The sequence below is a fragment of the Nesoenas mayeri genome (assembly GCF_963082525.1).
Source record: "Nesoenas mayeri genome assembly, chromosome: 3".
Taxonomy (NCBI): Eukaryota; Metazoa; Chordata; class Aves; order Columbiformes; family Columbidae; genus Nesoenas; species Nesoenas mayeri.
The window spans coordinates 28097856-28111060 of record NC_137544.1 but is presented as its reverse complement, the minus strand read 5'-3'; the positions used below and the strand labels follow the sequence as shown (position 1 = coordinate 28111060).

The following is a 13205-nucleotide window of genomic DNA, read 5'->3' as shown; positions in this document are numbered from 1 at the left end:
CCTGGGCCTTATGCTGGCTCTTGGAAATGCTCAAGAGGCCAGCTGTGAAGGACAGCTGTTGGTCAGTTAGGTTTTCTCCCATGTGGAGACCAGAGTACATCACCTTCCTTGGCCACAGAGTAGAGCCACTCTGCGGGAGGCTGACACAGCTGTTTCAACCTCTGCTAGACAAGAAAAGCTCTGCTACTGGAAGAATACATTAAGGGTCACAGCACAAGAAGATGTGATTTAGGTCCGTGGAAGATAATACAGGGTGGAAGGAAAACTGTGAAGAACAGGATAACAAAAAACAAAAACAAAAACAAAAACAAAAACAAAAACAACAAAAAAAGGAAGAATGAAATTCAGCAAGGGAGGAAAGAAAAGTGAGCAAAGATACATTTGGACCTGTGATGGTTATAGGATGCATCATACCAACAAGAAGCAATAATACTGTTGGAGACACAGGCACTTGACTATGGTGGCTTAAAGGGTCAACTTAGAGTGAAGATGAGCAGGTACTGAAACTAACCTACAGTAAGAGACTTCCCTTTCATTAACTGGAGATTATTCCTGTGAATGTTATTGCTTATAAGAGTGTAAGGTTCAAATGTTCCCTCTGTCACTGAGACAGTGCCAATGATCAATAAACATTTCTGAAAAAAGAAGGTGGAAGGAGTGGGGAGGGGTGTGGGGTTGATGCTGCCCAATACAGAAGCTGACACTAGGGCCTTGAGCTAGAGGAATGAAAGCAACAGAAGGCAGAGACTGAAGCCAGCAAACATACATCCAGAGCTGCCATCTCAGGGTTCTGAAGTGGCTGACGGAACCACAGCTACAGATGTTCTGCAACCAGGAAACCACTGCCTAGAGCTCTTGAGACACCTGTCCCGCAGGAGCTGCTGAAGTACTGAGCTCATCAAAGCCTCTGTCCCCAGCAGAAGATCATAGCATGGAGGCTTCTGCTTAACACAGGATGAGAAAAAGGACAAGAATCACATGTCTTATGAGTCTCTGTAAAAGAATCGAGACCTTCAGTAGTCCAGGAACTAGAACTAATCAGTGAGTTTTGAGCAAAGAGAGAGCCTTTAGAGACCTGCACTTCTGGATCACTGGGGACATGACAATAGCATCAAAAAAGACAAACACCACTGGCAAGAAGACTGCATCCACTGCTTGCAAAGTTACTTAAAAGGATGATCTGGAAGATCCTTTGGCCTTAAAAGCTAGTGGAAAATCCTTATTGTCAATTTGCAGTGAAGTGCAGGAATAAATTCAGGTACTCTAACAGGTAATAAAGGCTTTGTCTTGTACTCACAGAGCACAAGGGTAGCCTTTGAGTCACCGTGGGGAAGAGACCCTGAAAGAGAAATGTTAAAAGTAACGTCCAGGACACTCTCCCTGCTCGGGGTCTGTCAGCCTACTGACATTGTATTCAGTCCTCCTAGGAAATACATCAGCATTAGGCAGATTTGATAGTGAAAGCAGTAATGCAGAGATCTTTGCCCAACACAGCTGTGTAAATTTAACACTCTCACATTTGTTATACATGGTAATGCTTCCGGCATGAACAGGATGTCTCAAAATAGAGTGCAGCATTCCTAGCATGCATTTCCAACTGCACAAATCTTTTAATATTACAATGTAGATGAGTTTCCTGTGGAAACATAAAAACGGTGACCTGATACTGCTTAAGCATGGCGCCGTCTAAGATGGGGATATACAGACACACCTGCATGTCTAGAAAAAGGCTGACCATGAAAAAGCACTGTTGCCATTTGAGAGAATTTAAAACTTGACTGTGTGACTGTAACCATCATGCTTATTCAGACTAGTAGCAAGCTGAAAAAATTTTGTGATGCATTTAGAATGCATCATAAGAAGTCATATAAGCAGATACCGTAATGGATAATCCAGATCTCACACTAGTAGTCAGATGTACACACAGGAGACTTTTCATTAACTTCTAGTTCTAGGAACTGACTGCTCAGGACGTAGAGTTGACCTGGCTTCTAGGAATGCTGATATCTGATATGGGAGCAGGTGAGACTTATGCACATAATAAAAGCCTGAAAATTAAAGTGATGACGAAAAATCAATACCTTTTTGAAGTGCTAGTTTCTACTATGGAATAGAGAGAATCCACCCTTAAGTGGAGCAACTTTGATTTGGTGAAAAACCTGAACTGGGGTTTGCAAGTAAAAGTGCTATTTTAAGTCCAGAACAGTTCCTTAAGACAACACCTGCTACAAAATTCCCTTCCCCTGAGAAGACATGCAAATGCTTTTAGCATTTAGACTATAAAAAAACCCTCTTTTTTATATTTTACTGAAACAGGGAAGATGAGCGGGGCAGGAATGTGCATCAGAACAGAACTGAATGCTGCAACCATTCAAGATTTTGCTCAACACCCAGGGTCTTGACAAGTTGCAGTTTCAAGCCACAGCTAAACTACAACAGTTTATTCCCAAAGAAAATTCAACCTGATTGCCTGGCAGTTCCTTGCACACCATGCGACTGCTTGGGCAAAGGCTTGAGTGAACAACAAATTGATGACTGTGAGTTCCTACCTCAGGAGGCTCTCTGCTTTTTTTTACAATGGTACTAATGGGGATAAATAGTCCAGATTAGATGAGATCCTAATCTGAAAAGCTGGAAGCAAAGTTGTGTGTCCCGCGTGTAGGTCATGTTTTCTAGAATGCATGGATCAGCTATAAAATCTACTCCTGCAAAACTGAGAATGTCATTTCCTTCACACTTAACAAAAGCAAACTTCCTCAGAAAGGTCTCTGGCCCCAGTTAGGTCACATGGGACAGGTTTGACTACTGCTCAGACTGGAACAGAGGAAACTACCTTGCTTAATGGTCTCCCATACTGAGATTGCTTAGAGAAGAAATCTAGGGGTAAGGGTGCCATTTGTTTAAAACGGTGAGGCAATTCCTATGACAGCATAGACCTGCACAGGCTTTGGCTGCGCAACTCGTCCCTTGGGGACAGGACAGACCAAGGTCTCTTGTTGAAAATTTCACTGGTCGCTAAAATGAAGAGGAAAAAAGATAAGCCCATAATTTGCCTTCACCTTGAGAGGAAATTTTGTGGACACTGAGCACACAGCACCTTATGTTAGACTCCTAAAATGTATTCAGCCAGTTGTCCCAAAGTAGTACCTATGGCATGGATAAACTTCATGGAGAAATACTGAGCTGAATCCTGGGATCAATGTCCATGCTGTCAACACTCTGCTGTTCTTGCCAAAGACTAAAATGGAAAGCCAATCGTGAAAAGAGAGGATCTAACCAAGGGAGTAAGAGGGTGCCTCGAGAGACTCAGAGAGAGTCGAAATAGGGATGTTTTCTTATTTTGTTCACAACTAGCAGACAAGAAAGTTATTCCCATTTGAAGAGGGGGCCAAAATCTGTGCTAAGGCACAATCCAGAGTACTCAGTCATAACCTTTCTTTACACTTTAATAGCAAATGCAATAACATAGATTTGCTCTTGTAAAAAGACTAAATAAGACTCTGAACCTGACTGCAAGTACATTAGCCACAGACATTGTTAGGCTTGAGTCAGAAGCCCTGCTGAAACCGTGCCCATTTTTTCCTAGACGTCACTGAAGCACTATTCTCTAATGTTGTCTCAGACGGATTGTTGTCTAATGTGCAAAGCTACCGAAAAACTTCCCTGCAGGCCAAGAAGTCTTGGAGAAAGTTCCAGTTTCTCCAGATCTTCATTACAAGACAGATGAACAAGGAACCCTGGTCAGATGTCTTCCTTCTTCCTAGACTGCAAGGAATGAGCACTCATGTCCTTGGGCAAGTCTGCATGTTTGAGTAGGAGAGGGGATTGAAGGTTGCCAAAGAGGTAGTTCAGGTACTTTTTCTGATGCTCCTTTCTTACCCTAGGATTGAGGTCCTGATAAAAAAAATAGACAAGCGGGTTATGTACATTGCTCAAACAAACAAGTGAGAGGAGTGCATTCAGACTATGCACTGAAAAATGAAGCAAGCTTAAGGCCACATCACTGAGCAAGAGAAACCACAAGTGAAGAGAATGTTATTCATTTTCTGAAAAATGTAAAACCAAACAAGGTACTCAAAAAGAACACTAAACACAGGTAGGTAAAACGGATCATCACAGCTGGAACTAGCAAGCTAGAAGGAAGAGCTCTGCCATCACTATGCTGAAGCTGAAAGAAGGAAGAGCCTTCTCATTCTTCTGTGGTTGTCTGGGGCAGGGAAGGTGTGGTATGAAGCACGTGCTCTACGGCCGCTAATAAAATTGAAACATCTCCAGAAAAAAGAGAGGTGTCATTTTAGTAATTTTCACAAGCCTCCAGTAAATTAAGCTATTCATTTTTAACTTCACTAAAGGCAGCATAATTCAAGGATTAGATATACTCAGAAATGAAACTCCCAAGAAAGCAAACTTCATTCGTTCTACTAACAGGTCTGCCCTTAAGAATGCTGAATTTTTAAGGACACTGTACTTTCCAAATTTAAAAGTATTTTTTCATTAGTAAAATACTACATGAACTTAAGTTTTACCAGTAACTATTAGGACAGAAAGCTTACATTCAACTTTAATAAACATATTTATCAATTTATTAAAAACAAATAAAAACCCCAAACAAACAAAAAAACCTTATACCTACTATTTCCAAAAGCAATATATCAAAAAAGTTAAATTGCAAAGTTTGAAAAGGTGACTTTCATTTGCAGTCTTTCGCTATCCTCTTCTGCCTGCCTGTCACCTTCCCCTATTAGACTCCATCTCCACCCTTCAATACTTTCCTTCCAGCTTCCATTTCCTCACCTTTCCCAGTTTTTCTTCTTCACGTTTGTAGGCACAGTTCACAGTGGTACCCTCTCTCCCTTTATATTGCCTGTAAGGCCAGAAACACTGGTAGTACAAGAAAAGATAACTTCCTCCTAATATCACCTGTCATGGAGGCCTACAAAGAACAATTCAATAAAAACCTTATCTGTTCCTACAGCTGTCAGATTATTAAAGCCAAAATATCCCTGTTGCAAAAAGCAGCTTCAGGGAAAGCAGTGTGTTAGGTGCAGACAAACTTCCAGTGCACTAAACTGACAAATCTATCAAGCCTTTATTCACCATATGAAACAGAGTATGCTGGTGTTTATAACTCGGCCAAAACTTGCTTGTTTTTGTGGGAACACCAGCTCGCATTCCTTGGTTGCCAAAGAGATCCTGTGTCCTCCCACCTCACAGTTATCTAGTCTCTGCATCAAAGCAGAGCTTTTCAGAAAGCTGGGCTTTTCTTTGAAGCAAATATGAGCTCAGTTTCCAATAATGAAAAAAAGGCCACAAAAAGCTTATGGATGATTCCTTTGTGTGATTTATACATGATGATGGTACAAGGCTACTGAAAATAAGAATTGGGGAAGTGCAGGTGTGAAACCATCACCTGTGTCATCACGCATCTTCAGCGTGCTGCCCCTAAAAAGTAAAACTATTTCATACTGTTTTTTACAGGTGACTTTCTATGCATATCATTACTAAATGGATATATACAGTTACGCTACAATCTTGGAGACAAGACAGTCATCCTGCAGACCTTTCAGAAGGTTCGTGCAAATGGCCATACATGGCATTCGCTCAAAGCTGGAAGAGTGGGTAATGAAGGCTACCTGGACCTGGATGGCATCAACATCACTCAAAACGCTAGTCCTGGAATGACCGCGCTAGACACGCACACAGATTTTTTTGTTGGAGGGGTTTCCTCCTTAAACCTTGTCCATTCAATGGCAGTAGGAAATGAACCCACAGGTTTCACTGGCTGTATACGAGAAATTGTAATAAACAACAGGGAACTGAGGCTTACCGTGACTGACCCCAAAGGTGGAGCCAACGTCGGTGACTGTGATGGAACAGCTTGTGGTTACACAGTGTGCAAAAATAATGGAACATGTCGAGTTGAAAACTCAGGCTTCTCTTGTTCTTGCCCACAAGAGTGGACAGGGAGCACGTGCGAACAATCTGTTCACTGTTCACAAAACAGGTGTGGGTCTCAAGCTCTCTGTATTCCTCAGCCTGCTTTGTTTTCATACACGTGTGTCTGTGCACTAGGCTGGTCAGGTAAGTACTGTGACAGCGAAACCAGATTTTTCATAGCAAAGTTCATTGGCAACTCCTACATCAAATACACAGATCCTTATTATGGAAAAAGAGACCTCCAGTATAGCCGCATTTCTTTAAATTTTACTACCAATCAAACTGAAGGCTTAATAGTATGGATGGGAAAAGGTGAAGATGAAGATAATGATTTCCTTGCCATTGGTCTTGCCAATGGAACATTAAAAGTTGTGATTAATCTTGGAGAAAGAATCTCTGTCCCTCTAATTCACAGCAAATACTACACCTGTTGTGATGAAAAATGGCATTTTGTTACTGTAGTTCAAAATCAAACTTGTATTAAGGTATACCTTGATGAGGAGCTCATTCTTTTTGAAGATATTGATCCACACAGAAAATACACTGCTTTAAACTATGGAGGCATTTGTTATTTTGGAGGGTTTGAAATTGGCAGAAAAGTCAATATAGTCACTACAGGGCTTTTTCAGAAGGAATTCATTGGCAAAATTAAAGATGTTGTGCTCTTCCAAGATTCTAAGAAGATTCAGCTAATGAAAGCAGAAGGGTATAATGTTTACAATGGAAATTATGGAAATTAATTGAAAAACTGTTTAAAACTCTTTAAAAGTGATGAATTTCCTTTTCCTCCTGCTTCTTGTGTTAGCTGGCAGTGTAAGGCTTGCAAACCAACATAAGGAAGTGCTTAATAAAATCATCTCTAATTCTTTTTTTTTTTAATGTTGAGTATTAATAGCATATCTAAAACGTGATCAGCTGCTTTACTTATAATTACTTACATATACTCTTCAGTAGTTACTTTAAAATAATGGGAAAGTCTGCAGTTTCTTTCTTTATTGTGCTGGAAATAGTTTTGTAGAAAAATAGGTAGCAATTAGCTTATAAAGCCAACTGTCATGCCAGTATTAATTGTTTGTTGGTTTATGAGAACACACAACTTACCTGTTTCTCCAAAACTTAAATTGTATTAGAATTTTTATAATTTTGTAACATTAAGGTCAAGTGTGAAAACTGAAATTGGACGGAGAAAAAAAAGGTGCTCTTGGGATTAAAGAATGTTTCTTGTAATGAGAATTCTAAAAATCATAACATCTGTAATTATTTATTAAGTCTAAAAGGTGATGACATTCTCCCTTCCTCCTGAGTCTCTATCCATCACTTATGCGTTTTTGTAAGAGGGTAGGAATTAAGCCTGTCTTCCGACTAAAATATTACACTTAAAGAAGAATGATTTTAAGAGTAGAAAAGGTATTTTACTTAATTCTTGAACAGATATAAAATATGCCTCCTGGTCTTCTCCAGCAGAGGTCTCCCCTGTTTGACTACATGAAAACTCTTTGTTTTAACCATTCACGACTGGAACGTGGGAAGGTGGCAGTCAGCCTACAGGTAACTTCTATTCCTAACAGCTTAAAAACTAGGGAGTCTAAGAACTGCTTTGCTTTAGACATACTTTTCTGGCTTATATGCCCCTAAATGAGATTTTGAAAATTTACTAAACAAAGGTTTTGGCCCCAGTAAATCGAATTTACATAACCTCAAAAATAAATAGAGCTCTTCATATACAAATGTGAAAACTCTATTCCTTCTGAAAAAGCTGTTATATTCTAGTTTAGTCAGCAATAAAACCAAAATACATCAAGTTATATTTTAATGTGCTTAAACAAATGATTTATGATAGTATCTACATTTCTTATTTGACTGCTGACTTACCGTATAAGTAAAACACTTAAATAAAATAGTGACTGATTCCTATCTTTTCCTTTTTTACTTTACTGTTGCTCAAAAGCAGATAATAAACCATCACCTCCTTGCACGGAAATTCTCCGAATACAAGTCTTCAGTGGGTACCCATCAGAAACAAGCAACGATTTCTAATTTTTTTTGTCTTTCCATAAAGCAGAGACAATACATACAGTAAAACCAGGTGACACACGTTACTTTCCACATATCCATAATTAGTATGCAGCAACGAATGCACTGTCAAGTCAGTTACAGATGACTTGAAGATAACTAAGGTGGGATGCAGTGATGGAATTACCCTGAGACATTTTAATAAGGGTTTGCAGAGGTTGGTGAGGTTCCTTCCACCCTCTTCAGCTGCTCTGAGCCCTCAAGCAATCAGCCCGATGCACTGAAGCCTCTTCCCAATAGGCAGCTCATGAAGCCCACTTGGCATTAGAGCTGGCCCAGATTCTTCTCCTCTTCTAGTTTCTCCTAGAAGGGCCTTTTATGGCCATGTGATGCCGGGAAGGAAGCGTATTTAGGGTTTATCCTGTTCTCTCGGGGGCTGCTGGGGTACTGCCAGTTCCTCCTCAGTGCGCGCTGCCTTCTGTGGCCTGAGCAGCGATTCAGTGTGAAACAAGTAACAAGTCATGGGAGCACTTCCAGCCAACACGGGTGGCTGAAGGCAATGGAGAAGACAATGTCCTTTATTCCTGCAGTAGCGGGATTTACTCCCATTTACACTAACTCAGACTCTAGGATCAAATCCTGGAAACTGTTGCTGCTTGTTAATTTAAACTCCTAAAAACCCTCTCTCTCAAGAGCTGTTTTACTGAGGCTCTCTTCAGGTTCTGCATACAAAAGGGGGGCAGTAAAGCACATGGCAAATTTTACATATTCTTTCCAAATAAATTATTTCTGGTAGTTCTGTCAGAAAGCATTCCTGGCCTTTTCATACAGACAGATGCAATTTTCATTGCTCCCAGTTTATTTTTAGAGCACAAATGGATGTGAATGTGAGAGATGGGTTGCCCGGGGACCATAAGTAGACTGTTATACTCTTGAACAGGTCAAAAGAAAATCTTCACAAGCAGAGCTGCTGACTTAAAACTTACTCCAAAAAAACCAGAACAATGCTTTGGTGCACTTCTGTGTCTAAAGAACCCTGATGTAATTATTTAAACAACAAAACACATCCATAATACTACCAGATATATTCAATGGCACTACTGCTATAGAGACCATGGAATTAATTTGGAGAAAAGCAAACATAATCATGTCACAGTATCATGCTATTAAAGCTACTAACAAACTGAAGATTTTTTCCTCATGAATCTTCTCAGCTATGAGTCTACGAAACATTAGTTAATATAATATAGGTTTACTGCCCCCTTTATTTCATGCAGCTGCCTGCAACGTATCCAAATTATATTTTGCCTTAAAATATATTAATAATTAAAACTAAGAATTAGTGTATTGTTAAACCGGAAAGACCTTTCTGGAAAGAAGAGGATTTTCATCAGCAAAGTGCAAAATGCTACGTCAGTACATAACGTCATGTGAAAAAAAACAATCGACCAACCTACCAACACTGAAAACCAGAACAATAAACCTAAGTTTTTCTATATATGGTGGAATATTTTTGTTGTTTCTGACAGACTCAAAGTGAACAGTGTATTTTAAGAAGTATAAGAGCAGGAGATATGTTTTCATGTTTGCCTATTTTTGCTTTTTGTTTTGCATCAGTGGATGATAGTCTCCACAAAATATCAATTTACTGGAAGTCCCAATGGTACAAAACACCCTTCTGCCCTTCTCCCCCACTCTTCACCCCCCAAAACTTGAAACATCCGAGCCATGAAGTGTAGAACAAATGTGGCATTGTGTAACTCAGCCTGCTATATTCGTTTAGCCTACAGTTTCACACCTATGAAATCAAACACAGACAGTATGTGAGAAAGTTTTATCATTTTAGAATCAAAATATCCCTTAAAATATTTACATTTTACAGTAAAAAGGATAGCAAAACACAAAGTAATGTACAAGCTTAGATATTCAAGTTTTTGAAGCATGGAAAATGGTGGGAGAAATGAATTTACTACTACAAATCATATTTTCAAGAATTTAGGTTAAAAATGCTTTCTTATTAAAACAAGTGCAGTTTAAAGCAGTAACATTTGAGCAGCTCAGCCTTTCAATTTCTGGTCACAAACTGCTTCAGATGCTTAGGAAATACTTGAAAAACTAATGAAACACACTTCAATTATTTTGTTGTCCTACTGAATAATTAAAAAAAAAACCCCACTCTTCACACCTCCGGACATATTATATTTTGTTATAATGTTTGTGGATTCTGAGGCCCTTTGCTACAGTCTGTAAAAACAGTGCAATTTAAAAAGAAGGTTATTGTATGAAATTCACCTTTAAAATTAGCAGAGCATCTTAAAACAGAAGAGAGCACAAATTACCAAAGGCAGCAATTATACTGCAGACTTAAGCCAACTTCATCAGCTAAGAAAATTTCTAAGCTTTTATTGCATATTAATAAAAGAAATCTTTAAAATTTTGAATATACAGCAATGTAAAACTTTTAAAAATATTGAACTCCTACTTCTAGCGATAGTTGGTATAATGAAAAAAAGGATGAGTATTGGTACATCGAGTGGTACCAGAAGACAGATTTGTTTCTGCAAAACACCAACACTGAATAAAAAAGATGGCACAATCCTAGCAGGCTTTTTTTTTATACAAAGTTTTACGACGTTACTCTAACAGTTTATTTAAATAGGATTTTAAAAGACTGCCTGCATCTTTTTACCTTTTGCTTTTAGTTTTATCACTGTGGTCCCTATGTCTCTCTCTGTTCTTTTCACTTTCTCGTTCTCTATGCTTCTCTTTGCCTTTCTCCCTCTCCTTATCTTTGTCATGAGCCTGTTCTTCACTTTTAGGCTTTTCCGTCTTTTTTTCTGGATTTCTAGTCTCTCTGGGGCTTTTTCCATCAGCAGCCCTATCACTGTGGGGAGACCGCAATCTTTCTTTGTCTCTCTGTCCTTCCTCTCTGCTTTTCCTCTCTCTCTCTTTTTCCTGGTTTCTGTCTCTGCGTCTGTTTCTTTCAGAATCTTGCTCCCAATATTTTTCATTGTTCCACTCTTTCTCATGTCTGTCTTTCTTTTGGTGATGGGATTCACTGTAAAATCTTTGCCTGTGTTGATCATTTTTTCCTCTACTGAACCCTCTCTCCAAATGCTGTTCTTGTCTGCCCCAAGGATCGCTGTGGCGTCTTTCTGGTCTCCTACTATCTTTACTCTGAAAAAAATTTTCTGGCCCCAAAAATCTTGATTGTTTGTGAGCCACCGGTAGCCCTTGTCCAATGGGTCCAGCATAGCGTGGTGGCTGACCTGATAAGTGAGCAACGGGTGGCCATGGCATCATCGGATTCTGAGAAAAGCCAAAGCCTGGAGGAGGAAGAAGTGGAGGTGGTAAATGAGGAGGAAATCCAAACATAGGGTTGTTCTGTGGGGGGAAGTTATGAGGTGCAGGAGCCTGAAACTGAAACCCAGGGGGATTAGGTTTAGGATGCTGGAAATTCTGCTGTGGAGGTCTAACAGATGGGAAGCTGCCAGTTGTAACAGGGCTTTGGACTTTGGAAATGAATTCAGAACGAGAAGAGTTTTCAGTTTCAAAATGAGATGAAGCAGCTGCTGGTCCTCTTCTAAATGAGTTCACTGTTTCAATGTTTTGCATCAGTGCATCTTCCTGCGAGTGTTTGGTATCTTCCGCTTGTGATGCACACATGCTATCTGCTTTTGCTGCAGTTGAACTGTACTGTGCCTCACTGGTTTGCGTGTCACTTTGATACAGGCTTAAGCCCACTTCTCCAGAAGATCGTTTATTTTCTGGTTCCACTTGATCATTTCCTGAAGCATTCTGTCGGTCTTCATTTCTGCCAACGTCTCCTTCCTTGTTTTCCGAAGTATTAGTCTGCTGGCTTCGTCCAGCTGCCTGTCGTGGGTCTCGTTTAAGATTAATAAATGGTGGTGATTTAGAGGTATTAGCAGTGCTACCTTCAGCAGAGCCAACATTAATGTTGTTCTCATTGTTTGTTTTCCCTGCATTTGATGAGGAAGAAAAGCTGGAATTTGTCGTCCTTCTAACTTCCTGTGCAACATTATCCTTGTCAGGTATCTGCTGTTTTGGGTCATTTTCTTTACTTTCTTCAGTTTCTTTATTCTGTGCCTGAGCAGACAAATTTGCTAAAAATGCTTCTGTAGAGACATCTGGAGGTTTTCCCTTAAGACTCAGCCCTATTAAAGATCCAGCACTTCTTGCAGAACTTGAGGTACCTACAGCTGCTGCATCCACAGTTACAGTTGCGTTAGTGGACTCTTGTAGATCATCCAAACCAGTCTTTGCTTCACTACCTTCAGTAGTTACCTCAGCAACATCCATGTTTTCTTCTTTTAAGGTTGACTGCTCATTTAATAATGGTATGTCTTCACTGGGACCCGCTTCTGAATTGCTGGGCTCATATGCTTGCCCTGTCGTACCCAACAGGCTTTGAAGAATATCATCGACTGGCAGTGGTTTATTTGCAAGCTCCAGAGTTGAAGGCTGATTTTCCCATCCAACCAAGACTCCAGGAAGAAATCTGAGAGGCTTTGGTGGTTCATGTTTGGTACTCTCTACCAATGGTTCAGTAACTGCTGGAACATCATCTATATTAGATTGCTGAGGTTTATTTCTCTGCTTGTGTAGCACAGTTGTGAAGGAATTAAAAAAATCATTTTCCTCTTCTTCTTCTAGTGCCAACTCATGATGAGAAACTTCAGGTTTGTTTGGCTTGCTTTTCTTCTCTGGTGGCAAGCTACTCAAGGTACTTTCAGAAGCTTCATCCACAAAACTACTAGTAACACTTGCAACAGCAGTAATCTGCCTCTTCATTTTCTGGCGAATTATCAATCCCAGTAATAAGTTTGGTCGATGTATTTCAATCCCTGTACAAAATTGTAACAGCAATTTATCATCTCCTTATGTTTTGGTTAAGACAATCATTTTAACAAAAATAACTCACATACTCTTATATTAGAGAAAGCATTTTATGACATCTGAAATTTCCATCATTAAACATAACAAACAAAATTATCAAAAATGTATTTCCAACATAAAAATTATTACTTCAAACATTGCAAATTAAAATTGCTTTAAGTACTATATTGCCCACTATAACTTCAAAATGCTGATTACAAGACAGGTATATAGGACATCTAGTCACATAAGAAAAAGCACAGAAGTTAAACATGTTAGTTTAAAACAGCTACAGTCTGCTAACAGTGGTAGCAAAGCACACGAGGGAAAAAAAGTACTTGCACACTTGCAACCACCAA

General features: G+C 39.5%; 2 protein-coding genes across 11 annotated transcripts in view; one reads left to right on the top strand and one right to left on the bottom strand.

Annotated features, from left to right (window-relative positions):
* Positions 1 to 6745, top strand: part of EYS (eyes shut homolog) — a gene marked incomplete at its 5' end in the record, with an annotated part of 675648 nt that extends 668903 nt beyond the window's left edge. The window contains one exon of the mRNA XM_080341398.1: positions 5479 to 6745. Coding sequence (XP_080197524.1) covers positions 5479 to 6677 — 1199 coding nt within the window. The 3' untranslated portion in view covers positions 6678 to 6745. The remainder of the gene's footprint in view (positions 1 to 5478) is intronic.
* A 3029-nt stretch (positions 6746 to 9774) lies between these two features.
* Positions 9775 to 13205, bottom strand: part of PHF3 (PHD finger protein 3) — a 52350-nt gene continuing 48919 nt past the window's right edge. For all 10 annotated transcript variants that reach the window (XM_080341758.1, XM_080341750.1, XM_080341751.1 and 7 more), the window contains one exon: positions 9775 to 12815. In XM_080341758.1, the coding sequence (XP_080197884.1) occupies positions 10636 to 12815 (2180 nt within the window). In that variant the 3' untranslated portion in view covers positions 9775 to 10635. The remainder of the gene's footprint in view (positions 12816 to 13205) is intronic.